Source organism: Tarenaya hassleriana, unplaced genomic scaffold (assembly GCF_000463585.1).
Source record: "Tarenaya hassleriana unplaced genomic scaffold, ASM46358v1 Cleome610, whole genome shotgun sequence".
Taxonomy (NCBI): domain Eukaryota; kingdom Viridiplantae; phylum Streptophyta; class Magnoliopsida; order Brassicales; family Cleomaceae; genus Tarenaya; species Tarenaya hassleriana.
Window position 1 is genome coordinate 4,580 of NW_010968609.1, and position 26,662 is coordinate 31,241.

General features: G+C 37.1%; 4 protein-coding genes and 1 pseudogene across 6 annotated transcripts; 1 reads left to right on the forward strand and 4 right to left on the reverse strand.

Annotated features, from left to right (window-relative positions):
• Positions 1-28: 28 nt before the first annotated feature.
• LOC104799868 (serine carboxypeptidase-like 20) lies at positions 29-2,172 on the reverse strand. Of its 2 annotated transcripts, XM_010522547.1 has the most exons (6): positions 2,036-2,172; positions 1,849-1,918; positions 1,559-1,704; positions 1,366-1,442; positions 1,146-1,268; positions 29-225 (listed from the first exon to the last, which is right to left on the reverse strand). In XM_010522547.1, exons 1-6 carry the CDS (start codon positions 2,121-2,123, stop codon positions 220-222), a joined length of 510 nt encoding a protein of 169 aa, XP_010520849.1. In that variant the 5' UTR covers positions 2,124-2,172; the 3' UTR covers positions 29-219. The 2 variants fall into 2 exon arrangements, with proteins under 2 accessions (XP_010520849.1, XP_019056398.1); XM_019200853.1 differs by having other exon boundaries at positions 1,849-2,172.
• Positions 2,173-5,294: 3,122 nt separating this feature from the next.
• LOC104799872 (protein FAR-RED ELONGATED HYPOCOTYL 3-like) lies at positions 5,295-6,345 on the forward strand. The gene is made up of 3 exons (XM_010522551.1): positions 5,295-5,484; positions 5,648-6,006; positions 6,086-6,345. Exons 1-3 carry the CDS (start codon positions 5,295-5,297, stop codon positions 6,287-6,289), a joined length of 753 nt encoding a protein of 250 aa, XP_010520853.1. The 3' UTR covers positions 6,290-6,345.
• LOC104799870 lies at positions 6,243-8,499 on the reverse strand (annotated as a pseudogene).
• Positions 8,500-9,117: 618 nt separating this feature from the next.
• On the reverse strand, positions 9,118-9,921 carry LOC104799869 (calmodulin-like protein 2). Its single transcript, XM_010522548.2, has 2 exons — positions 9,777-9,921; positions 9,118-9,695 (listed from the first exon to the last, which is right to left on the reverse strand). The coding sequence occupies exon 2, from the start codon at positions 9,685-9,687 to the stop codon at positions 9,229-9,231; it is 459 nt and encodes a 152-aa protein (XP_010520850.1). The 5' UTR covers positions 9,688-9,695; positions 9,777-9,921; the 3' UTR covers positions 9,118-9,228.
• Positions 9,922-11,242: 1,321 nt separating this feature from the next.
• LOC104799871 (serine carboxypeptidase-like 20) lies at positions 11,243-20,292 on the reverse strand. Of its 2 annotated transcripts, XM_010522550.2 has the most exons (15): positions 20,162-20,292; positions 19,975-20,044; positions 19,685-19,830; positions 19,492-19,568; positions 19,272-19,394; positions 13,143-13,245; positions 12,992-13,029; positions 12,754-12,855; positions 12,602-12,682; positions 12,288-12,524; positions 12,140-12,205; positions 11,929-12,050; positions 11,741-11,854; positions 11,575-11,620; positions 11,243-11,446 (listed from the first exon to the last, which is right to left on the reverse strand). In XM_010522550.2, exons 1-15 carry the CDS (start codon positions 20,247-20,249, stop codon positions 11,363-11,365), a joined length of 1,497 nt encoding a protein of 498 aa, XP_010520852.1. In that variant the 5' UTR covers positions 20,250-20,292; the 3' UTR covers positions 11,243-11,362. The 2 variants fall into 2 exon arrangements, with proteins under 2 accessions (XP_010520852.1, XP_010520851.1); XM_010522549.2 differs by having other exon boundaries at positions 19,975-20,290.
• Positions 20,293-26,662: the final 6,370 nt, after the last annotated feature.

Below are 26,662 nucleotides of genomic sequence, written 5' to 3' on the forward strand. Positions count from 1 at the left end.
AGACAATGTTCTATGGAAAAGGGTAAATTATACGACTTTAAGTTAGAAAACTTAAAAACTAAGAAATTTTTAATGGTTCCTAAATTTGTCATGATCAAATAGTGTATCTTCAGAGATGACACGCTTAGGAAACCACCTATGTGAAAGTGAAGTGTGGGCCGCTTCAAGGAGAATAATGGTTGGCCAGTTCTCTACGCTTTCATGAAACCAGGCAGATGTTCATGGCTGAAACGAACACAACAGTGAGAACCAAAGACGGTTAAGAATTAATTGTGTGGTTTAGATTGCCTTGGTATACATAAAAAACCGACAGTTCAAAGATATCGCATCTACCGATTGGTGAGTATATCCGATTTAAATCTACTATGGAAAGTTCAAAGGGAAACCTACTTATCCAGATGCGATTAATTTCATAGTTGAATCACAAAGGTTGCATGGTTTTAAAGAGTTTTCTAAAATTCTCCATTCATGTGGGGGATTGTTGGAGTTTTTATAAATTAAATGAATGGAGGTTTTTTCCCATTTATTTTTTGTATAAGTTATCCTCCATTTGTTGTTAAAAATTTAAATATATTTATGACTTTTTGAAGTTTCACAATTTTTTCATCCTATAAATAGGAGTCTTGTTTTCATTTTTGAAAACACACCAAGAAAACACAAAAGCTTTCTACAAAAGAAAGAAAACATCTTTTTCTCTTTGTGATTCAAGCCGTTCTTTGAGTTCGACAAGGCACCGGAGTTTGCAGTACCACTGTTCCGGTGAGGTACGTCCATCCTATCCTGGGAGGATATATTCCATTAACCGTAGGTACCATGCGGAGAATAATTTCCTTAAGGAGACACGGTTCGCCGTGGGTTCGGATTTGGTTTTCCGGTTTAAAAAAAACATATAGATTTAATGATATTGGTTTGATCATAACTTTCTGTACTGTTATCGGAATTGCATGTTATTGATATCGTTTCGTAGATATCGAAATTATTTTTCTAATGGTGTATAGCATGCATGATTTGGTTGTATGTTCTGAAAGTTATTAAATTCGAAAGTCTTAGTATGAAATTGAAAATTAACCATGTATAAATATGAGACATATAAAGTAACACACCCAACAGGGTGATTCAGGAAACTGCACGTTCTTATACTTAACTTTGAGAAGAAACGCATGAGCGTCAATGGCAGTCTGCGTATCATTTGTGGAATAATCAGATTTGGTCTCCGAGTATGAAAACCCGACACCTGCAGGTGAATCCAGGTATATGATGTTGGAAACCTGACAGAGAACGGAACTAGAGCGTTAGAACAGTGAAAACCGACATGTTATTGTGTTCATCGATCATTGACCGGAAGAACCAAACTTTTCTTTTTACCTTGGACCAGCTATAAGGATTGCGCCGTAACTGTGGCAAACTGCCGTCTGTTTTTGCTTGTTTGAAATCAAAAGGACCTGAAAATAATCAAAAACCAGGTTGGATTGTGAAATCTAATCTCGAAAAAAAGCGGGAACCTAACCGAGATATCTTACTTTGGACACAAGAAAGCGAGAAAAACGCGGTATTTTACCATGTTCGTAGACAAAGCCATCCATGCTCGAGCAACCTGGACCGCCGTTGAGCCAAAGCACGACAGGATCCTCGGACGGATCCTTCTCGGATTCCGCAAAGTAATACCATAGATTCTTGCCACGTTTCTCATCGATCGTCACATACCTTTGGTGGAAAAAAAAGGTTATAACTTTTCAGAACCCATCAAAAACAAAGAACTGATGCCGAAACTAGGAACAAAACCCAGAATCAAAACGCGAAAAAAGACGAGTTTTGTCTCGAGAATACGATCGAACGGATCAATCTTACCCGGCGTAGTGTTTGGAAGGAAGAGTGCCATTGAAGCCAGGAAGTGTGGTGACAAGAGCAGATTCTGGAGCTGAATGTGTTATTACAACAACCAAAGACAATATCAAAGCAACTGCAGAAGCTTCCACAAACCGACCCATTCTCTCACAAAAAAAAAAACAGAACGAAGGATAACACAGAAGAAAACCTCGTAAGGACGGTGGTGTAATGGATTTCGTATTTGTACGGAAGAGATGCGGAATTAAGAAGAATATCTTGATGATTTGCACATGCATGCCACGGATTATTATTGCAGATTCTTTGCAAAACGAAAAGATCTGAACTTGGAAACTTCTTATGACTATTTGGATATTTTGGATTTTACTTTGGTTTTATTTTAATTTTCTTTGATTTCATAAATAAATTATACGTGTCAGATATTTTGGTTAGTTTTGGATTAGGCTCGAAATCATTTTTTTGCTAAAAAATATTTATTTTCAAATTCAATTTTCATTTCCAATTTTTCATATCACAATTCGTATTCAATTCATTTGATTCATAAAATGTGATTACCTATGAATTCATGGTAATTTTAGTTTGTTGTTTTTCAAGTTAAGTTCAATATTCACTAAATATCCAAATAAAATCAAATTTTACATTATGATGATATCCTTCATATCTCTACATAATCTTCTATGGTAATTTTTTTTTAAAACTTCTCTATACGTCTTGATTATACATGGATATAAATTGGGATTGAAGGTAGAGTTGTTAGGATAAAGAAATCAGCGTGAAATATTCCAAGAAAACAATCGGTTATATTAAATTGGGGTATCTAGAAAATATGTTTTTTTGACATAAATCTCTTTATTACCAAAAATAAAATTGTAAATAAATATAAAGAAATGTTATTTTTTTTGTAATGAATTGGATATTCGAATACTAAAAAAATTAGAAATACGATTAAAAATCCGGGAATAACACATTTACCGTTAATTCCAATCTAAATTTGATATTGGACTCGGATTTTTTAGTTAATTTTGTGCAATCGAATAGAAAAAAAATAGGGAAAATTTGCACCAGTATCCAAAAACGTCACGTCATTAGAAATCTATACTTTTTTTCCTTCCTTTGCAAACTATACATTTTTATAATTTTTTGACAAAAATACCCTTACTTTATTGTATAATTTCAATGTTTCCATTATTCAAAACAATTACAACATAAAAAATATATTTTATTCAGAAACTGTGTTATCTCGGAAAACTGTTTTTTTCATCCGGAATAATTATTTTTTATCTGTGAGAATCTGTTTTTATTTGGTTTAACTGTTTTTGTATACGGAAAAAATAATTTTTTTATCAAGAAGAACTGTTTCTCGTCCGAAAAAATTATTTTTTCATTCGGAAAAGACTTTTTTTATCCGAAAAAAATGTTTTTTTATCTGAAAAACTCTATTTTCGTTTGGGAGAATACTTTTTTTTGAGAAAATTGTTTTCATAGAAGAAAAAATGTTTTTTATATAAAAAAACAATTTTTTTTATATGTGAGAACTATTTTTCATTCGGAAAAAAAACGTACACTCCCGAACGAAAAACAACTCCCTCGAAAAAAACAGTTCTTCCAGACAAAAAAACAAACTTTTCCGAACGAAAAACAGATTTTTCCGGACAAAAAAAATCCTTCCGGACAAAAAATAGTTCTCCCGGACAAAAAAAAAATTCTCCCGGATAAAAACAAACTCTCCCGAACAAAAAAAATTCTCCCGGACAAAAAACAGACTCTCCCGGACAAAAAAAGTTCTCCCGGACAAAAAACAGACTCTCCCGGACAAAAAAAGTTCTCCCGGACAAAAAACAGACTCTCCCGGACGAAAAACAGTTCTCCCGGACAAAAGACAAACTCTCTTGGATGAAAAACAGTTCTTCCGGATAAAAACAGTCTCTCCCGGATGAAAAAAAACTCTCCCGGATTACACGGTTTCCAAAAAAATCTGCTTTTTATATTGCACATTTTTTGGGACGCTAGATGACAATATTGAAATTATACAATAAAGTAAGAGTAGTTGTGTCAAAAATTTATAAAAAGATATAGTTTGCAAAGGTCATAACTATTTTGTCATACTTTGCAAAACACCACATCTTTTTGTCACACTTAACCAATAACTCCAAAAAAATAATATTAGAGAGGGAGAGAGCAACAACACCAATAATAGAATTAATAGGCAAATGCCCAATTGGGAAGACAAAATCATAACAACAATCAAATCCCACAACCTTCACTTCACATGGAATGTCCCTTTCTTATCATATATGAAAATTTTATCTCTCAAAAGAATATATCAATTTACAAAAAAATTTCAAATTTCTAAATAAATTCTGACTGTGTTAACTGTGTAACTGTTTATGATAAATGGTGTTGATATGGTTAAACGGATTTTTCATATCAATTTCACACGATAAAATTGTTTCATACCATTAAAAAAAATAATAAATAATAAAACAAAAACAAAAATTGGCCACATGGAGTTGACGTTGAAAATCCGGTGAATCATGTTAATATTGTTCGTCAGAAACATTTACACAGTTAACACAAATTCGTTTAGAAATTTAAAAGAAAATTACAAATTAGTATATTTTTTAAGATAAAAATTTTCATTTATTTATCGATAAACTTTAATAAATTCATACAACAATTTGAATTTCCAATATTATTATGGAACATATAACGCAATAGATATTTGGCCGTGGAAACCTCATTAATTCGGTCTCATCCCGTAGACGAGATCGAGAGACAACGCCATTAAATAAATCGGTGTCCGAAACTTTTCTTCACGCCCTAGCGTTGCGCGTGTGTAGTACGCATCTTCACCATCACCGCCGGCGTTAAATAGTGAAAATGCTGGAAGACACGTGGCGACTTACGATAGGCTGGAGTTCGTAGATTACGTGGATTAACTGTAGGTGATGGTGGCCAAATGTCTTCTAAAAACGGGGGCCCACAATCTCCACCAATAATTGATCATTTTCCTAATCCCTCTGTCTTCGAGCTGGCACCGTTGTCTTCCTTCTTCCTCCTCTCTCCTATGGAGAATTCTCGTCAGCGATAGCCATAATCGCCATCGTCGTCGTCCCTGTACGAATCATCAATAACGATTTTCAAGGTCTCTCCGATTCTTCTTCCTTCATGTTCTGACGCGAGGAAGGAAAAAAAAAATACCCATCGAGGCGCGAGGGAGAATCGCCGGAGAAATGGTTAGTACCATCGGAATCGCGATCCTCCGGTTGATTTACGCCGTATTTATGATTGGAGCGGTGGTTTCGGCTTCCTGGTCTTGGTTATGGATATGGTAGTGGCTCTCAACGGTTCAGGATCTTTCTTAACATTAGCAGAACCTACTCCACCTCGATTGGAACCGTTCTCAGATTTACTCACGGGTTGCAAATCATCAGCAGCAGAACTGCGAAATGAAGTTGAATGAAACCAAGACGTCCCCCGAAGATGAAATCTTCCAACTCTATGAGCCGGTTGATCGAGAGATTCCTCATGCAAAACCTTGCACAAAAGATCACCGGAGCTACTACATGATGAGTACATCTTTATCCAGCGGTTTACCGTCAAAGAACGTCGATCAGTTTATACAGAGACAGAATCTGGGTTTGTAAAAGAGGCAGAACAGAGACACAACTAAGAGGGCAAATTCGAACAGTGATATATCCACTTCATAAGGTCTATGCATTTGAACAGAGCCATAGGCATCACTTGATATACTGCTTCATTCCCATTCAACCCTATGTATTAAACTTCTCATCACCGCCAGACCCATTTTACAGGAATCATTCAAATGAGTTCGATTCCGAAGACGAGGCGAGGAATTTCTACGTAGATTACGCGAGAAGATTAGGGTTCGTGGTGCGGATGATGCAGAGGCGTCGATCGGGGATCGACGGAAGAACACTCGCTCGGAGACTCGGCTGTAACAAACAAGGGTTTTCTCCCAACAGTCAGAAAAGTGCACATCTTGGAGGAGAGAAGAGGCCGAGACACAGTTCTCGAGAAGGCTGCAAGGCCACGATCCTCGTGAAAATGGAGAAATCTGGGAAATGGGTCGTCACCAGATTCATCAAAGAGCACAACCATCCACTCTTCCTCACTGCTTCTCCATACAATACTGTTCTTGTACGTTTTGTATATGTGTGTATATATATATATGTGTGTGTATATATCCTGTGGTTTACTGAGTTTTCGAATCTGGCAGGCCGACAAAGACAAGCAGATCGAGGAGCTCGAGAGGGAGATCGGGCATCAGAATCAGTTGTGTGAAGCTTACAGAGACAGGTTGCTGAGTTTAATGAACAATGTTGAACAACACACAGAAGAGTTGTCTTCCAGAATCCGAGATATTGCAGAGAATGTTAAGAAAATTGAATCCGAATTGCAAATTCATAACATCCGTACATAGCCATTGTAGTGTAATGTAACCACATTCATTCATCTGTGTATTCAGTCTTGTGTTCACCTTCCTGATTCTACAAAAGGGCATGAACTAAGAGAAGAGTTATACAAGAAAGGTGACTAGACCTTTGTCTGTATACAAGTACTTCATCTTCTCTTCTTCTTAAGAAGTGAAGCGGCTCTCAGAAACATCCTATCAACTTCATCGAAATCTGGAGAGTCATCGTCATCTTCTTTTTCAACCTTCGATTTAGCGTTTCTTGACTCCGATGATATGCTACGCAAATGCTCCTCAAAGTCTTCGGGTTCTCGGTCGTGTACTGCTGGAAATTTCTCAAACTCTGTAAGAAAAAGTGGTCGATCAGCCTTTTCGGTTTCTGATTCTGAATCAGTTTCAAAAATATCTGAGAGATCTTCCGAATCCGTTGCCATTTTTGATTCAGCTTCTTCTCGGTCATCATCCTCCAAACCCTCTTCACTTCTTTCTATAATCTCCTTTACCCGCTCTGACCTCCGGACTGAACTCACAACCCGGCTGCTTTCTCGGGCATCAACTACAACATTAGGGTTATCTCGGTTGGTCTCAGCCTGTGCTCGACGCAACTGGAGTTCATGTTCAAGCCGGGGAATATACTTTCTGACAGCCCGAAGAGCATCCCGGCATTTGGATTTGTCCAGAGCCTTCTTCCGAGGGAGGGTAATCCTCGGCGACATAATCTCGGTAGGAGGCTGAACATAATTCTTCCCTCTGTACATAATTATGGTGTTCCCTTCATGGATGTCAAGAACTATTCCACCTGTTAATCTTGCTAAGTCAAAGGCAATTTCCTTCACCTCCTCTGGTGTGAATGTCTTGACCACGACCTGTACCGTCTGGTGCTTCTTCCAGTGCAGGTGCATGTTCAGGATCACTCCCTGATATATTCCCCGCCTTCCGACAGGAACGTAGTTCTTGCACTTCAAACCCATCTTCAGATAGTAGAAATGCTCCTCGGGTGTCAATATCTCGGGGTCATGCATTGTTTCTGCTGACTCTGCAGGTTCGAGTTTTTTCATCGTCTCCATAAGGCGTTCCTCTTTCTTCTGAGCCTGAGTACATTCGTAGAACCACAAACACAAAAAACGACGAGGAATATACGCTGTTAATACGCGAATTTCAGCAACAAGATACACTCGGAACTAAGGTTTTGTATCACCTTTCTAAGTTTGTAAAGTATCTTCTCTTCAGCAGTCATTCTTTCATATTCTTTCTTTTTCTTCCACCGGAAAAACTTGAGCCATCTCACAACCGCTCTCTTTCCCTTCAACTTTTTCCTCTTTACACGTTCTCAGATTTACTCACGGGTTGCAAATCATCAGCAGCAGAACTGCGAAATGAAGTTGAATGAAACCAAGACGTCCCCCGAAGATGAAATCTTCCAACTCTATGAGCCGGTTGATCGAGAGATTCCTCATGCAAAACCTTGCACAAAAGATCACCGGAGCTACTACATGATGAGTACATCTTTATCCAGCGGTTTACCGTCAAAGAACGTCGATCAGTTTATACAGAGACAGAATCTGGGTTTGTAAAAGAGGCAGAACAGAGACACAACTAAGAGGGCAAATTCGAACAGTGATATATCCACTTCATAAGGTCTATGCATTTGAACAGAGCCATAGGCATCACTTGATATACTGCTTCATTCCCATTCAACCCTATGTATTAAACTTCTCATCACCGCCAGACCCATTTTACAGGAATCATTCAAATGTTCGAATTTCCATACATTTTCTCAAACAGGATCTTAATATGATGTTACCGCTTTCATATATCCTAATCTAATACGAAAATCTGGGAAAAACTCCATTGCCTCTAAGCCGAAGATTCAACATTTTTCCTTTCTAGACGCTTTCCATCATCAATGAGCGATTTCTATCAGAACGAGTACCAATCTTACCCCAGAAACTCCAACATGAAACCAATAAGCACAGATTCCGACCACTCAAATCAAATTCGGACTCGAATGGTTGATGGGTACGACGAGAAGTACCTGACAGGGCAAAGGACGGAATTAAAACGGTGAGAGATCGGTGAAGAAACCAACAAACGAAGCTGGCGAACTTCACGGCGAAGAGCCATCGAAGCTGATGACGAAACCCTAGCCGCCGCCGCCATCTCTTCTCCTCGCCGGTGCTAGGGCTTCTCAATCGCCTGACCGGTTCGATTTGCTTAGCTCACTGTTGGCACACTGTTTCTGGTACAAGCTTATTTCTAATTTATAAAGCCCAAACCCGTATCGAACCGATCTCGGTTATGGAATTTGCTCCGGTTACCACCCAAAACCAACCTTTTCCGGTTTAGCTCATTTATCGAGTTTGTTTTGTTCACATGGTAAAATGACTTCATTTACATGTAACATTGTAAAGCACATGTGTGCTATAACAGCAACATCATATAATATATTTTAATTCGATTAGAATGTGATTTACATATAATAATTGATTCAATATATAAAATTTATGGTATCCACTGTGTGCTATGTAATTAAAACTTTCACCACATTCCCTTTCATATTTTTTCCTTGTCTCCATGTAACAAAAACACTAAATTTTAGAATATAATTTACATATAAAGTTGGAACTTTCAATTTTAATTCTATTATTTTTGGATTCGCAGTTTCGATTTTGAAAATACGACCGTTATTATTTCAGGTTTTTTAATTGAAATTTTATTTAAATTCAGTTTTTATTTTAAAAAATATTCATCTAATATAAATAGTTTGATTTTTCAATCTTCTATTCCAATTTTTTTTTTTTAGAATTCGGTTGCAAGTCTATTAATTTATTAAAAAAAATACATCCAATTCATTTGTAGACACGATACAAAATGATTATTTCAAAATGTCTAAAACGTTTTCAAAATGCGATTGAAAAAACTTAGAAAACAAAATCTACATAATGATTTTAAATGGAGCTAAGGGCAGAAAATCCACCACCTTTCATCATCTGCTTGAACTCCTTATAATTAACCATGCCATCTCCATCAGCGTCTACCTTGTTTATCATCTTCTTGCAATCTTCTAGGGTTCTTCCTTGCTTGAGCCCCAAGGAAGCCAAAACCGACCTGAGTTCTTCGCCTGTGATGAACCCATCCCCGTTCTGATCAAACACCTTGAAAGCTTCCCTCACGTCGTCTTCCTCGTCGTTCTCTTCCATTATCGCTTGATACAACGCTCCAAACTCGTTCACATCCATATACCCGTCTCCATTCACATCCATCTTATCTATCATTTGCCTGATTTCGTTTTCCGGGATATAAACACCCATGTTCTTGAAGAACACGTCGAGCTCCTTCTTCGTGATCTTTCCATCTCCATTCTTGTCAAACATCTGGAAAACCCGGCTAAGCTCGGAAGGATCCATCTCGTCTCCTTCAAAGATGAACAGAGAGGATCAAGAATCCACCAAGACAAGACAACAATTAAAATGCTTCAGAAACTCCGGTAACAAACCTTGGATAGAAGTTTTTCTAGGAAACTGATCAGACAAAGAACCCTAAGAAAATGAAATCATGATTAGATGGGGAATTTGTGTAGCACTTTAAGGCTTTAAATTTCTTAGAAAAGAAGATTGGAAATGCAGGGCATTAAAATTTAAAAAAAAAAGAGAGAGAAATTTGGGGGGGGGGGGAAGAGTGGCTCTCAACGGTTCAGGATCTTTCACTTTTCTTGTAGGCTAATAATAGCATTATGCCCAGAAATAGCCATTAGCCACCTGAATCTTTTGGCTTGAAACCTGCTAATTACCTGTCTCTGACAGAACCAGTTCAAGCCAATCAGCATAACCATGATTTCTAACTAAACAACTGCAAGGACAGAGCTTTCTGAGAACTGAGAAGTGTTCAATGGTGAGAAAATTTGTGAAGCAATGTGTTACACACAAGTAACTCAAGCTTCCAGACAGCAACGGCTTCGACAGCATCCATTGGTTCGGTAATGGAATCAACTTCTATAGACATAGTTCATCAAAGTTGATCACCGATCCGCTTGTCCAGTCCATCTCTGGTGCTTTTGATTCAGAATCAGGTTCATATCTGAAGATTCTAAATCAGTTAACCATTAAGACAGCTTCAGTACAAGAACACACATCTACTTGTCCCCAGAATTTCAATGAACTGTTTACCTAGGACTAAACAAAGGAATTCAGTTTGCAATACAGTGCTCAACAAACCTGTTCAGAAATCCCAAAGCGCAAACAAGATGAGGGAGCAGGGAATTCACCTTCGTAAAACGGGAAGCTTGACAGGAGAAGCTGTAAGAGGGCATCCCTAACTTTCAATCCATCCCGAGGAATCAAATGGAAGTTATACCTACAAAACCCGCATTAAAACTAAAACCTAATAAATTCTGATGCAAAATCGACGAAGCTAGAAATCCAAATTCCGTACGGGTTCACGGTAAGTTTGGAACCGCGAATCGTGAAAAGGCAAATAGCGCGAACTGGAGGATCTGGTAGCGCTCGGCGGCATGTCTAGCCTACAAGTAAGCAGTCTCCGGAGGAGCGTCCATGGCGTTGACAATGTACCACGCGGCAGATTAGGAGCCGGTGTTTTTGCAGCGAGACGGCGACGAAGTCCGACGAATCGATAGAAATGAGAATTTCCTCTATGGTGTCTTGGAAGTTCGACTTCTTCGCCTGTTTAATACGCCATTTCCGGTGATTTAGGGTTTTCCTTCCGGCGGAGGCGGAGGCGGAGTAGAGAAATCGCTCCGCATTTTTACGACGGCGGAGAACGACTGTCTATTTCTAAGTGATCAAATAAAGCCGAGACGCAGTTGATGCGTTTAAAAGAAGAACAGCAAGCCGTCTGTTCGTCTAAAATAAAAACGGCAAGACGTCCGGCAAACCAGAACCAGAATACGCAACATTTCTCTCTATCTTTCACAGGAGAACCATAACACTCCAATGCTGTTAAATCTTAAAACACATACTTCTTTTATTTATATACTCAAAGACTTAACAGTACAAAAACATACGATGAAGATGAAGGCATTGAACAACTTCTGACAGAACAGAACATGAATCTTGATGGGTTTCATCATATCTTTTCTCCTGCAAGAAACCGGCTATAGAAATCCAACGACTCGCGAGGCTTGTACTCGGGAACTGTATGCCCTGCACCCTGCAAACCCTCGGGTTTTCGCCGTAAAAAGAACCATCAGAAAAGCATAACACGACGTTTTTTTTCTTCAAGAACTCGGTGAGAAAAGTATATATGTTTAAAATAGAGTATTCAATCTTTTTGCTTGCCTTGATAGTTAGAAACGTGAGATTGTTCGCATATCCTTGTGTATACCTGCAATGTGTGTGGAAAATTGCAGTAAAGATGAGATTTTGGACACGGAAATTATGTCGCTTCAAGAACGAGAAATACGCTTTTGTTCGGCAAGAAACGATATTTGCGAAAGAAAATTACCCGGCTACTTGATCATTTGATATCCATGCCCTCCATTCATCTGTGACATTGTATCCGAGAGAACGTGTCCATGCTTCAGAACCGGTATATGGAACACACATATCGTGATCTCCGCTGCACGGAAAATCAGATTTAGCGAATGTTACGGAAGCTCCAATTCCTTTTCCGAGTTCAAGATGTGATTTTACCTGTAAATGAGAGCTCGGTATCCGTCAAGAGTGAGCTTTCTATGGAGAAAGAGCATGCTTCCATAGTCATGTACATATCTGAGTTTCGATGTGCAGAGCATCCAGCTTCCGATCTCACTGACCTGTCGATTTTCTCGGGCAAATTTCATGATCTCGTTAAACGTTACATTTTCAAGAACTTGAACACGATAACACAATCAAATGGACCAACCTCTTTGGCATGAACTGCTTTCCTGACCGCTGGATCGTCCAACCATATCGTTGCTACTCTGTCATCCTGCCAAAAAACATCGTGTTTTTTCAGCGGATAATGAGTTTCGGCTAGTGAAAACAAATAGGGCAGATCGTTTGTTACTTACAGTGCAAGGGATATAGAGTTTTTCGAGGAGTTGAGGCCAATTTGGGACGAGGCCTGGAAGTACAGGCGCGCGTAGAGGCCAAGCACGGCCGAACATTCTCTTTCTCACGGCCAATGGCCGTTTAGTTTTGCCTAAATCAAGGAAACTAGACGGCAAATTGACATCGGGCGCTGAAAGGGACGTTGTCCCGTGGTAGCACGGCTCGAGAATGTTGTATACGTTCAATCTTGCGATGTCCTGAGAGAGAAAAAAGTTCAGAAAAACGTCAAAACGTGATATGTAAACCGATACCTGAAGGTTTCGAATTCATTTACCTCGTCGACTTTAGCCAGTTTTTCGTCGCATTCGGGTCCATTCGAGCTATAGAACCTTCCTTGGCACACAGCTGTAGCCTCCTGAAAATTACTCGTTCTGCGTTACAAAAAAGACTGAAAAAAGAAATATCGGGTAAACGAGCATTACGAACCTTGAAGAGGTCATCCGAGATTAGTCCCATCCCGTGTACGAACGGGACTAAAGCGTTCCCGTCATAAATCGGGTCTGCAGCTCCATTGCCGATCAAATATCCCTAAACATTAGACATCCAGATTTCCAAGTCAGATTGTCTTTGGTTAAAGAAACTCATAAAGCATGAAACTTTTCAAACAGAGAGGTGAAAACTAAATCAGAACCAACAAAAGAGCTGGATCTGAAGTTGTCCTAACCTTGAAGTTGATAACCGGTTTTACGCCATCCTTAATACCTAAAGAGGAATCGATATAACGGTTAGAAAGATTCAAGAATCGATGTTTTTCGGTTTATATCAGATACCCGAAGAAGAGAAAAGATGCAGATAAAACGATATTCTGATCATACCATTGACGACTTCAGAAGCGAGCGTCGGCACATAGATTCCAGCGTAGGATTCTCCCGAGATGTAGAACGGATTCGATTGAAACTCCGGAAACATTCGGAACCACTGTTGAAAAAGAGAAATTTGTCAGTTTCGAAGCGAACAAGAAAAGGGTGTGTTGGAGTTTTTATAAATTAAATGAATGGAGGTTTTTTCCCATTTATTTTTTGTATAAGTTATTCTCCATTTGTTGTTACAAATTTAAATATATTTATGGCTTTTTGAAGTTTCACAATTTTTTGTATAAGTTTTCATTTTTGAAAACACACCAAGAAAACACAAAAGTTTTCTACAAAAGAAAGAAAAACATCTTTTTCTCGTTGTGATTCAAGCCGTTCTTTGAGTTCGACAAGACACCGAAGTTTGCAGTACCACTGTTCCGATGAGGTACGTCCGTCCTAACCTGGGAAGATATATTTCTATTAACCGTAGGTACCGCACGGGGAATAATTTCCTTAAGGAGACACGGTTCGCCGTGGGTTCGGATTTGGTTTTTCGGTTTAAAAAAAATATATAGATTTAATGATATTGGTGATATCATAACTTTCTGTACTGTTATCGGAATTGCATGTTCTTGATATCGTTTCGTAGATATTGAAATTATTTTTCTAATGGTGTATAGCATGCATGATTTGGTTGTATGTTCTGAAAGTTATTAAATTCGAAAGTCTTGGTATGAAATTGAAAGTTAATCATGCATGAATATGAGACATATAAAGTAACACACCCAACAAGCTTAAGGAAATTACTGTGTATTATGTTATTATATATTGTCTCGTTATTGGTGGAAGAACGAGCTTTTGTCCTCAGGGAGACAAAGTAAAGTTTTTCAATTTCGAAAAAAAAAACCGAGAAAATATTTAAGTGTTGACGGTGAGAAAGTTTTGCCAAGAAAAGAGGTTGGATAATTATGCACTCTATATATAGAGTTGGCTCCCTCTTACCTGAAAACGATCTAAATAACACTTAAATAGTTTTATGGTTTCCTCATTGAGGTTTTGAGATTATTACCCGCGTGGTTAAATAATCGAGTTCAGAAATTATTACCGCAAGGTTTTAAAATTCTGATACCTTTAGTTGTAATACTAAAAAGTGGTATTCTGATTTTCAGAAAATGGCTGAAAATGCTGCTGCTATGCCTGTGGCTGTACCCACAGTGACTCCCCCTGCACCAGCACCTGCGGAAAAACCGACTAAGTTTTTCGGTGTTGATTTCAAGAGGTGGCAGGCAAAGATGTTCTTTTACTTGACAACATTGTCATTGCAAAGATACATCAAGGAAGATGTTCCTAAACCGGCAGAGTCTGTACCGGAATAGGAATGCTTCGTGGTGATTGAGGCTTGGAAGCACTCAGACTTCCTGTGTAAGAACTATGTTTTGAGTGGTTTAGATGACTCATTATATAATGTATTTTGTACAGTTGCTACTTCACGAGAGTTATGGGAGGCTCTCGAGAAGAAGTACAAAACTGAAGGTGCCGGTATGAAGAAGTTCATAGCCGCTAAGTTTCTTGAATTCAAGATGGTTGACAATAAACTTGTCTCAACCAAAGTTCAAGAACTGCAAGTCATTGTTCAGAATCTTCTTGCTGAAGGTATGATGATCGATGAAGCTTTCAAGTAGCTGCCTTCATCGAGAAGTTACCACCCTCATGGAGGGTCTTCAAGAACTACTTGAAAAACACAAGCGAAAAGAGATGTCGCTTGAAGATTTGATTGTCCGTCTCAGAATTGAAGAGGACAACAAGATGACCGAAATGAAAGCTCGCAGGACAAGCTCGGTCTTAGGAGCAATTGTCATTGAACATGCTCCATCTGTTGGTAAGAAAAGAATGAATTTTTATAACCAAAAGAATAACCCGAATAAATTTGTTAATAAATCTAAGGGTTCTTGCCACAACTGCGGTAAGCTTGGTCACCGAGCTGTGGATTGTCGTGGTCCAAAGACCAAGAAGAAAAACAATGTTAACATCATGGAGATTGCTTCCGGAGTGGAAGATATTGATTTGTGTGCCATGATCTCGATCTGAAGTTAACTTGGTTGGAAATCCCAAGGAATGGTGGATGGATTCCGGTGCTACCTGCCATGTGTGTGCCAATAAGTGGATGTTCTCATCTTATGTTCCCACGAAAGATGGAGAAACTATATTCATGGGAAATTCCACAACTCGAAGGTTGAAGGGACTGGAAAGGTTGCCTTCAAGATGACATCCGGAAAGATAGTGACTCTCACTAATGTTCTTCATGTACTGGAGATTCGGAAGAACTTAGTATCGACATCACTGATGGTGAAACATGGATTCAAATGTGTTTTTGTTTCCGATAAGCTTGTAATAAGTAAGAATGACATGTATGTTGGAAAAGGTTACCTCACTGAGGGACTTTTCAAACTCAATGTAATGACCATGAATGGTAATAAGAATGATTCTTCCGCTTACTTACTCGAGTCGAATAATTTATGGCACGCTAGATTGGGACATGTGAATTACAAGTCTTTGAGAAAAATGATTAATTTGGAATTGTTGCCCAAATTTGATTGTTAAGCAATCAAAGTGTGAAGTCTGTGTTGAATCTAAGTTTACTAAACATTCTTTCAAATCGGTTGAGAGAAATAGTGAACCTCTAGACTTAATTCATACAGATATTTGTGATATGAAATCATCACCATCTCGCGGTGGCAAAAAGTTTTTTATAACTTTTATTGATGATAACACACGATATTGCTATGTTTATTTGCTTAATAGCAAAAATGAAGCTATTGACGTTGCATTTAAACAGTACAAAAATGAAGTTGAGACACAACTCAACAAAGAGATCAAAATGATCAGAAGTGATAGAGGCGGTGAATATGTATCTCCGTTTGAAGAAATATGTTTGAAATTTGGCATTATTCACCAAACTACCGCCCCTTACACTCCACAGTCCAATGGAATTGCGGAAAGGAAGAATCGAACATTGAAGGAGATGATGAATGCCTTATTGATAAGTTCCGGTTTACCCGAGAACATGTGGGGTGAAGCTATTTTAACAGCTACTCAAATACTCAACCGAGTTCTCCATAGTAAGACACAATCCATTCCATATGAAAAATGGAAAGGAAGAAAGCCTAACTTGAATTACTTCAAGGTGTGGGGGTGTCTAGCAAAGGTCCAGGTTCCTCTCCCAAAAAGGGTTAAAATAGGACCGAAAACGATAGATTGTGTTTTCATAGGTTATGCTACAAAAAGTAAAGCATACAGATTTTTGATTCACAAATATGAAATCCCTGATATTTAAAGGAATACGGTGATTGAGTCAGATAATGCTGAATTTTTTGAAGCGATCTTTCCATACAAAAGAGAATGTGAATCAATTAATAAAGGAACTAAGCGAAATCGGGAAGTGAATACAGAGGATGCACAAAATGAGATAAAACCTAGACCTAGTACACGTCAAAGGATTGCTACCTCATTGGTCCAGATTTTCTAACATTTATGTTGGAAAATGAGCCTCAAACATATAAGGAAGTTGTGACTTCTTCTGAAGCTCAATACTGGAAAGAGGCTGTCAATAGTGAAATTGAATCCATACTGAGCAACCATACGTGGGAGTTGGTTGATCTTTCTTCAGGGAACAAACCGTTAAGTTCCAAATGGATTTTTAAAAGAAAATTGAAAGATGATGGTACTATTGACAAGTACAAGGCGAGACTAGTTGTGAAAGGTTTTCGACAACGAAAAGGTCTTGACTATTTTGATACATATTCGCCAGTCTCGAGAATTACATCCATTCGGGTGTTAATTGCTTTGGCTGCCGTTTATGAATTGCAAATCCATCAAATGGACGTTAAAACCGCCTTCCTAAATGGAGATTTAGACGAAGAATCTATATGGAACAACCTGAAGGGTTTGTAGTTCCGGAAAAAGAAGATAAGGTGTGTCGACTTGTTAAGTCTTTGTATGGACTTAAACAAGCACCAAAGCAATGGCATGCTAAGTTTGACAATGTAATGTTGACAAACGGTTTCAAGATTAATGAGAGTGATAAATGTATCTACATTAAGGACACTCCTAATTGAATTGTCATTGTGTGTTTATACGTGGATGATATGTTGATAATGAGTAATGACATTTCAACTATAAATGATACAAAGCGTATGTTATCCACAAGATTTGATATGAAAGATTTAGGAGTTGCTGATTTAATTCTTGGAATTAAAATAATTCAAACTCCTGAAGGTCTTGCGTTTTCTCAATCTCAATACATGGAGAAAGTACTTGAGAAGTTTAAATACTTGGACTTCAAAGTCGCAAGAACTCCAATTGATGTGAACCTTGCTCTTACAAAGAACAAAGGTAAAAGCGAGTCTCAATTGGACTATGCAAGAGTTCTAGGAAACTTGATGTATATCGCAAACTGTACTCGACCAGATATTGCTTGTGCAAGATTGGAGGAGGAGTTGTGTCTTGGAAATCATCAAAACAGACATGTATCGCTCGCTCTACAATGGAAAGTGAATTCATAGCTTTGGATAAAGCTGGTGAAGAAGCTGAATGGCTTAGGAATTTCTTGGAAGATATTCCGTATTGGCCCAAACCATTGACACCTATATGCATACACTGCGATAATCTCGCTGCAATAGGAAGGGCAGGAAGTGTAATGTACAACGGAAAGTCTCGTCACATTAGACGTAGACATAATACCGTTAGACAACTAATCTCAAGTGGTATTATAACTGTTGACCAAGTGAAGTCAAAGGATAATGTAGTTGATCCACTTATAAAAGGTCTTTGTAGAGATTTAGTTGAAAAAACATATAAGGGAATGGGTTTATGGCCAAGGACAAGTTAGTACAGTGGTAACTCTACCTAGCAGACTGGAGATCCCAAAAACTAGGTTCAAAGAGAATACAAAGTCGTAACTAACGGTTCAACATTGTCAAATATAACCCAACTCATTCTCATGATGAGACAATGTTCTATGGAAAAGGGTAAATTATACGACTTTAAGTTAGAAAACTTAAAAACTAAGAAATTTTTAATGGTTCCTAAATTTGTCATGATCAAATAGTGTATCTTCAGAGATGACACGCTTAGGAAACCACCTATGTGAAAGTGAAGTGTGGGCCGCTTCAAGGAGAATAATGGTTGGCCAGTTCTCTACGCTTTCATGAAACCAGGCAGATGTTCATGGCTGAAACGAACACAACAGTGAGAACCAAAGACGGTTAAGAATTAATTGTGTGGTTTAGATTGCCTTGGTATACATAAAAAACCGACAGTTCAAAGATATCGCATCTACCGATTGGTGAGTATATCCGATTTAAATCTACTATGGAAAGTTCAAAGGGAAACCTACTTATCCAGATGCGATTAATTTCATAGTTGAATCACAAAGGTTGCATGGTTTTAAAGAGTTTTCTAAAATTCTCCATTCATGTGGGGGATTGTTGGAGTTTTTATAAATTAAATGAATGGAGGTTTTTTCCCATTTATTTTTTGTATAAGTTATCCTCCATTTGTTGTTAAAAATTTAAATATATTTATGACTTTTTGAAGTTTCACAATTTTTTCATCCTATAAATAGGAGTCTTGTTTTCATTTTTGAAAACACACCAAGAAAACACAAAAGCTTTCTACAAAAGAAAGAAAACATCTTTTTCTCTTTGTGATTCAAGCCGTTCTTTGAGTTCGACAAGGCACCGGAGTTTGCAGTACCACTGTTCCGGTGAGGTACGTCCATCCTATCCTGGGAGGATATATTCCATTAACCGTAGGTACCATGCGGAGAATAATTTCCTTAAGGAGACACGGTTCGCCGTGGGTTCGGATTTGGTTTTCCGGTTTAAAAAAAACATATAGATTTAATGATATTGGTTTGATCATAACTTTCTGTACTGTTATCGGAATTGCATGTTATTGATATCGTTTCGTAGATATCGAAATTATTTTTCTAATGGTGTATAGCATGCATGATTTGGTTGTATGTTCTGAAAGTTATTAAATTCGAAAGTCTTAGTATGAAATTGAAAATTAACCATGTATAAATATGAGACATATAAAGTAACACACCCAACAGGGTGATTCAGGAAACTGCACGTTCTTATACTTAACTTTGAGAAGAAACGCATGAGCGTCAATGGCAGTCTGTGTATCATTTGTGGAATAATCAGATTTGGTCTCCGAGTATGAAAACCCGACACCTGCAGGTGAATCCAGGTATATGATGTTGGAAACCTGACAGAGAACGGAACTAGAGCGTTAGAACAGTGAAAACCGACATGTTATTGTGTTCATCGATCATTGACCGGAAGAACCAAACTTTTCTTTTTACCTTGGACCAGCTATAAGGATTGCGCCGTAACTGTGGCAAACTGCCGTCTGTTTTTGCTTGTTTGAAATCAAAAGGACCTGAAAATAATCAAAAACCAGGTTGGATTGTGAAATCTAATCTCGAAAAAAAGCGGGAACCTAACCGAGATATCTTACTTTGGACACAAGAAAGCGAGAAAAACGCGGTATTTTACCATGTTCGTAGACAAAGCCATCCATGCTCGAGCAACCTGGACCGCCGTTGAGCCAAAGCACGACAGGATCCTCGGCCGGATCCTTCTCGGATTCCGCAAAGTAATACCATAGATTCTTGCCACGTTTCTCATCGATCGTCACATACCTTTGGTGGAAAAAAAAGGTTATAACTTTTCAGAACCCATCAAAAACAAAGAACTGATGCCGAAACTAGGAACAAAACCCAGAATCAAAACGCGAAAAAAGACGAGTTTTGTCTCGAGAATACGATCGAACGGATCAATCTTACCCGGCGTAGTGTTTGGAAGGAAGAGTGCCATTGAAGCCAGGAAGTGTGGTGACAAGAGCAGATTCTGGAGCTGAATGTGTTATTACAACAACCAAAGACAATATCAAAGCAACTGCAGAAGCTTCCACAAACCGACCCATTCTCTCACAAAAAAAAAAACAGAACGAAGGATAACACAGAAGAAAACCTCGTAAGGACGGTGGTGTAATGGATTTCGTATTTGTACGGAAGAGATGCGGAAATAAGAAGAATATCTTGATGATTTGCACATGCATGCCACGGATTATTATTGCAGATTCTTTGCAAAACGAAAAGATCTGAACTTGGAAACTTCTAATGACAAAATCGGAATGTGTATTTTTTTTTTGGTAAATGAATGTTATTTTTTTTATCCATTATATAGACTATTTGGATATTTTGGATTTTACTTTGGTTTTATTTTAATTTTCTTTGATTTCATAAATAAATTATACGTGTCAGATATTTTGGTTAGTTTTGGATTAGGCTCGAAATAATTTTTTTGCTAAAAAATATTTATTTTCAAATTCAATTTTCATTTCCAATTTTTCATATCACAATTCGTATTCAATTCATTTGATTCATAAAATGTGATTACCTATGAATTCATGGTAATTTTAGTTTGTTGTTTTTCAAGTTAAGTTCAATATTCACTAAATATCCAAATAAAATCAAATTTTACATTATGATGATATCCTTCATATCTCTACATAATCTTCTATGGTAATTTTTTTTTAAAACTTCTCTATACGTCTTGATTATACATGGATATAAATTGGGATTGAAGGTAGAGTTGTTAGGATAAAGAAATCAGCGTGAAATATTCCAAGAAAACAATCGGTTATATTAAATTGGGGTATCTAGAAAATATGTTTTTTTGACATAAATCTCTTTATTACCAAAAATAAAATTGTAAATAAATATAAAGAAATGTTATTTTTTTTGTAATGAATTGGATATTCGAATACTAAAAAAATTAGAAATACGATTAAAAATCCGGGAATAACACATTTACCGTTAATTCCAATCTAAATTTGATATTGGACTCGGATTTTTTAGTTAATTTTGTGCAATCGAATAGAAAAAAAATAGGGAAAATTTGCACCAGTATCCAAAAACGTCACGTCATTAGAAATCTATACTTTTTTTCCTTCCTTTGCAAACTATACATTTTTATAATTTTTTGACAAAAATACCCTTACTTTATTGTATAATTTCAATGTTTCCATTATTCAAAACAATTACAACATAAAAAATATATTTTATTCAGAAACTGTGTTATCTCGGAAAACTGTTTTTTTCATCCGGAATAATTATTTTTTATCTGTGAGAATCTGTTTTTATTTGGTTTAACTGTTTTTGTATACGGAAAAAATAATTTTTTTATCAAGAAGAACTGTTTCTCGTCCGAAAAAATTATTTTTTCATTCGGAAAAGACTTTTTTTATCCGAAAAAAATGTTTTTTTATCTGAAAAACTCTATTTTCGTTTGGGAGAATACTTTTTTTTGAGAAAATTGTTTTCATAGAAGAAAAAATGTTTTTTATATAAAAAAACAATTTTTTTTATATGTGAGAACTATTTTTCATTCGGAAAAAAAACGTACACTCCCGAACGAAAAACAACTCCCTCGAAAAAAACAGTTCTTCCAGACAAAAAAACAAACTTTTCCGAACGAAAAACAGATTTTTCCGGACAAAAAAAATCCTTCCGGACAAAAAATAGTTCTCCCGGACAAAAAAAAAATTCTCCCGGATAAAAACAAACTCTCCCGAACAAAAAAAATTCTCCCGGACAAAAAACAGACTCTCCCGGACAAAAAAAGTTCTCCCGGACAAAAAACAGACTCTCCCGGACGAAAAACAGTTCTCCCGGACAAAAGACAAACTCTCTTGGATGAAAAACAGTTCTTCCGGATAAAAACAGTCTCTCCCGGATGAAAAAAAACTCTCCCGGATTACACGGTTTCCAAAAAAATCTGCTTTTTATATTGCACATTTTTTGGGACGCTAGATGACAATATTGAAATTATACAATAAAGTAAGAGTAGTTGTGTCAAAAATTTATAAAAAGATATAGTTTGCAAAGGTCATAACTATTTTGTCATACTTTGCAAAACACCACATCTTTTTGTCACACTTAACCAATAACTCCAAAAAAATAATATTAGAGAGGGAGAGAGCAACAACACCAATAATAGAATTAATAGGCAAATGCCCAATTGGGAAGACAAAATCATAACAACAATCAAATCCCACAACCTTCACTTCACATGGAATGTCCCTTTCTTATCATATATGAAAATTTTATCTCTCAAAAGAATATATCAATTTACAAAAAAATTTCAAATTTCTAAATAAATTCTGACTGTGTTAACTGTGTAACTGTTTATGATAAATGGTGTTGATATGGTTAAACGGATTTTTCATATCAATTTCACACGATAAAATTGTTTCATACCATTAAAAAAAATAATAAATAATAAAACAAAAACAAAAATTGGCCACATGGAGTTGACGTTGAAAATCCGGTGAATCATGTTAATATTGTTCGTCAGAAACATTTACACAGTTAACACAAATTCGTTTAGAAATTTAAAAGAAAATTACAAATTAGTATATTTTTTAAGATAAAAATTTTCATTTATTTATCGATAAACTTTAATAAATTCATACAACAATTTGAATTTCCAATATTATTATGGAACATATAACGCAATAGATATTTGGCCGTGGAAACCTCATTAATTCGGTCTCATCCCGTAGACGAGATCGAGAGACAACGCCATTAAATAAATCGGTGTCCGAAACTTTTCTTCACGCCCTAGCGTTGCGCGTGTGTAGTACGCATCTTCACCATCACCGCCGGCGTTAAATAGTGAAAATGCTGGAAGACACGTGGCGACTTACGATAGGCTGGAGTTCGTAGATTACGTGGATTAACTGTAGGTGATGGTGGCCAAATGTCTTCTAAAAACGGGGGCCCACAATCTCCACCAATAATTGATCATTTTCCTAATCCCTCTGTCTTCGAGCTGGCACCGTTGTCTTCCTTCTTCCTCCTCTCTCCTATGGAGAATTCTCGTCAGCGATAGCCATAATCGCCATCGTCGTCGTCCCTGTACGAATCATCAATAACGATTTTCAAGGTCTCTCCGATTCTTCTTCCTTCATGTTCTGACGCGAGGAAGGAAAAAAAAAATACCCATCGAGGCGCGAGGGAGAATCGCCGGAGAAATGGTTAGTACCATCGGAATCGCGATCCTCCGGTTGATTTACGCCGTATTTATGATTGGAGCGGTGGTTTCGGCTTCCTGGTCTTGGTTATGGATATGGTAGTGGCTCTCAACGGTTCAGGATCTTTCACTTTTCTTGTAGGCTAATAATAGCATTATGCCCAGAAATAGCCATTAGCCACCTGAATCTTTTGGCTTGAAACCTGCTAATTACCTGTCTCTGACAGAACCAGTTCATGCCAATCAGCATAACCATGATTTCTAACCAAACAACTGCAAGGACAGAGCTTTCTGAGAACTGAGAAGTGTTCAATGGTGAGAAAATTTGTGAAGCAATGTGTTACACACAAGTAACTCAAGCTTCCAGACAGCAACGGCTTCGACAGCATCCATTGGTTCGGTAATGGAATCAACTTCTATAGACATAGTTCATCAAAGTTGATCACCGTTCCCCTTGTCCAGTCCATCTCTGATGCTTTGGATTCAGAATCAGGTTCATATCTGAAGATTCTAAATCAGTTAACCATTAAGACAACTTCAGTACAAGAACACGCATCTACTTGTCCCCAGAATTTCGATGAACTGTTTACCTAGGACTAAACAAAGGAATTCAGTTTGCAGTACAGTGCTCAACAAACTTGTTCAGAAATCCCAAGCGCAAACAAGATGAGGGAGAAAGGAATTCACCTTCGTAAATGCAGGTGTTGAAATTAAACCCTTCTAGCGCATATCGCCATGGGGTGTTATTACAAGAATACTTTAAATGTATGCATTTCAGGCTATACCCTTCAAAACTAGGGTTTCAAAAAAAAATTCTCAAATGGTAAAAGGACATTTTTACCCTTAATGAAAAGGACACGTGTTAATGCCAGAATGAAGAAAGCAAATATTAAAGAAGTGACGAAATTATATAAATAAAAAAGACATGTGGCAGCGTTTTGAATTTTAAAAAAAAACATAAAAATCAAATTTTGAGCAGTTTTCTTCTTCCCCTATCTCTTCGTTTCCGCAATTTCTCTGTAACTGTATCTTCTCTCTTCTTTGGCGATTTCTCTTTTCTTTGGCGATTTTTGTTGCGATTTTTTCTTGCAATATCTTCTCACTTCAGATGGCTTCGTCTCCTTCTTCGTCTTCGACTCCTATTTACGAAGATATCCTGGTATGTTTTGCGCTTGAACTCACCGAGAAAGTGAGAAGTTTTTCTTAGAATTTCGTGTCTATGTGTTTGGGTAAACAATAAACGAAAACAAAACCGACTAAAATGGATCATTTTTGTGTAGTATGGAATAGAAAAATACGGATTTCGGTAAAAAAAACTGAGAAACATTGTTTTGCTCAATGTCGAGTAATATGGAACTCGAATCACGGTTATAGTGTCCAAATGAGTCATATTATGTCATATTAGTGGAGTTATATAGTCCAGAAAAATTAGGGTTTCGGTTAGAAAGTGGGAAATAAGATTTTTCACAAAGTCGAGTCATATTAAAGTTATCATGGTGAGACAAAATGATCGTACTAGTCACAATGGTCACACTTGAACGGTATAACGAGTTAGACTGGTCTGACCAAACTGGTAAATATGGTCACAACCAGTCACACTCGTCAAACTGCACAAGATGTTAATTTGGTCAGATTAGTCACATTCGTCGCACCTGAATGGTATGACGAGTTTGACAAGTTTGACGAGTCTGATAAACATGGTTACTATTGAAACAAAAGTGATAACAAATGTTAATTTCCTTTTTGCAGGTTTCTTTTGTATATGATTTTAACGACATTCATCATGCTCCCAAAATCACTACAAAGTGTTATCCGTTTGAAACCATCCGTTCTCTTAAAAAGGCTCTAACAAACGAAGAATGGGTATATTTCAACAAAGAGTCACAGTTTCGACATATTTTTCATCTTCAATGTGAAGACACATTAAAGATGGTTCCGATGTCTGTCCTTTTGCATCGCGCACTAAAGGTTGAAGGAAACGTGAAAGAGTTGTGGTTTATTCTGAACGGTGTTTCCGTTAGATACTCGATCACCGAACATGCCATTATCTCTGGTCTAAACTGCGAAAAGTTTCCAAAAGATTGAGCTGAATGCAGAAGAAGAAAATGAAGATGAAGATTCCGAGGAAGAAGAAGAAGAAGAAAGAGGAGGAGGAGGAGGAGGAGGAGGAGGAGGAACAAGAATGGAAGGGGGAAAAGAAGAAGAAGAAGAAGAAATACCCTTTGAAAAGATATTGGAGGAGACATCTGGGTAAATAATAAAATAAGACAAAACAAATCAAATGGATCATATTATTTGAGTTATATGGATAAAAAAATAGGATTTCAGTTAGAAAGTGAGAAGTAATATTTTTCACAGAAGACGAGTCATATGAAAGCTAAATAGTCATACTAGTCACACTAGTCATACTTGAATGGTGTGACCAGTTTGACTAGTCTGATAAATCTAGTTAAATGGGTCACATTCGTCGAGTGCACATACCAGTGAAATGGTTGTACGATTACACTAATCAAAGTGGTCATGAAGTTAAATGGTTATACTAGTTACACACTGGTAGTACTTGAATAAATAGTCCATATAACAATTTACCACGTTGAACCTTCAAAATTTAATTTACACTATCATTTGACTAGTTTGACTCCTCGCACCGTCATACTCGTCGCACCGTCAAACTAGTCAAACTCGTCACACCATCACGAATTTCGCGAATTTATCATTTTCACACTATAAACATGTAGTAAACAGTCCATATAACAATTTTTACAAGTAAAAAATAATCGCAACTCTCTAAATTCAATACCTTATTTATTTTACAATGCATGTTCTCCCAAAAGAAACTCCAAAGTTCTAGTATACTTTTTGTAACACATTAGGTTAGGGTAGATTATATTATTTTCCAATATGATTTACGAATAACAAAAACACGTTAGATACATCATAATAAGCCCTATATACCACGTTGAACCTTCAAAATTTAATTCACACTATCATTTGACTAGTTTGACTCCTCGCACCGTCATACTCGTCGCACCGTCAAACTAGTCAAACTCGTCACACCATCACGAATTTCGCGAATTTATCATTTTCACACTATAAACATGTTAGTAAACAGTCCATATAACAATTTTTACAAGTAAAAAATAATCGCAACTCTCTAAATTCAACACCTTATTTATTTTACAATGCATGTTCTCCCAAAAGAAACCCCAAAGTTCTAGTACAATTTTTGTAACACATTAGGTTATGGTAGATTATATTAATTTTCAATATGATTTACGAATAACAAAAACACGTTAGATACACCATAATAAGCCCTATATACCACGTTAAACCTTCAAAATTTAATTTACACTATCATTTGACCAGTTTGACTCGTTGATGACATGTAAATATTGTCATATTTTCACATTGGATGTCTAGCACATTTCACGATAT

Coding starts and splice junctions, on each gene's coding strand:
- LOC104799868 (XM_019200853.1), bottom strand. CDS start 2,123: ATGCATGTGCAAATCATCAAGATATTCTTCTTAATTCCGCATCTCTTC. Junction 1,705..1,848: donor CCTTCCAAACACTACGCCGG/GTAAGATTGATC, acceptor TTTCCACCAAAG/GTATGTGACGATCGATGAGA. Junction 1,269..1,365: donor ATCCTTATAGCTGGTCCAAG/GTAAAAAGAAAA, acceptor GTTCTCTGTCAG/GTTTCCAACATCATATACCT.
- LOC104799872 (XM_010522551.1), top strand. CDS start 5,295: ATGAAGTTGAATGAAACCAAGACGTCCCCCGAAGATGAAATCTTCCAA. Junction 5,485..5,647: donor TATACAGAGACAGAATCTGG/GTTTGTAAAAGA, acceptor CATCACCGCCAG/ACCCATTTTACAGGAATCAT. Junction 6,007..6,085: donor CTCCATACAATACTGTTCTT/GTACGTTTTGTA, acceptor CGAATCTGGCAG/GCCGACAAAGACAAGCAGAT.
- LOC104799869 (XM_010522548.2), bottom strand. CDS start 9,687: ATGGATCCTTCCGAGCTTAGCCGGGTTTTCCAGATGTTTGACAAGAAT.
- LOC104799871 (XM_010522549.2), bottom strand. CDS start 20,249: ATGCATGTGCAAATCATCAAGATATTCTTCTTATTTCCGCATCTCTTC. Junction 19,395..19,491: donor ATCCTTATAGCTGGTCCAAG/GTAAAAAGAAAA, acceptor GTTCTCTGTCAG/GTTTCCAACATCATATACCT. Junction 11,447..11,574: donor TCACGTTTCTAACTATCAAG/GCAAGCAAAAAG, acceptor GAGGGTTTGCAG/GGTGCAGGGCATACAGTTCC.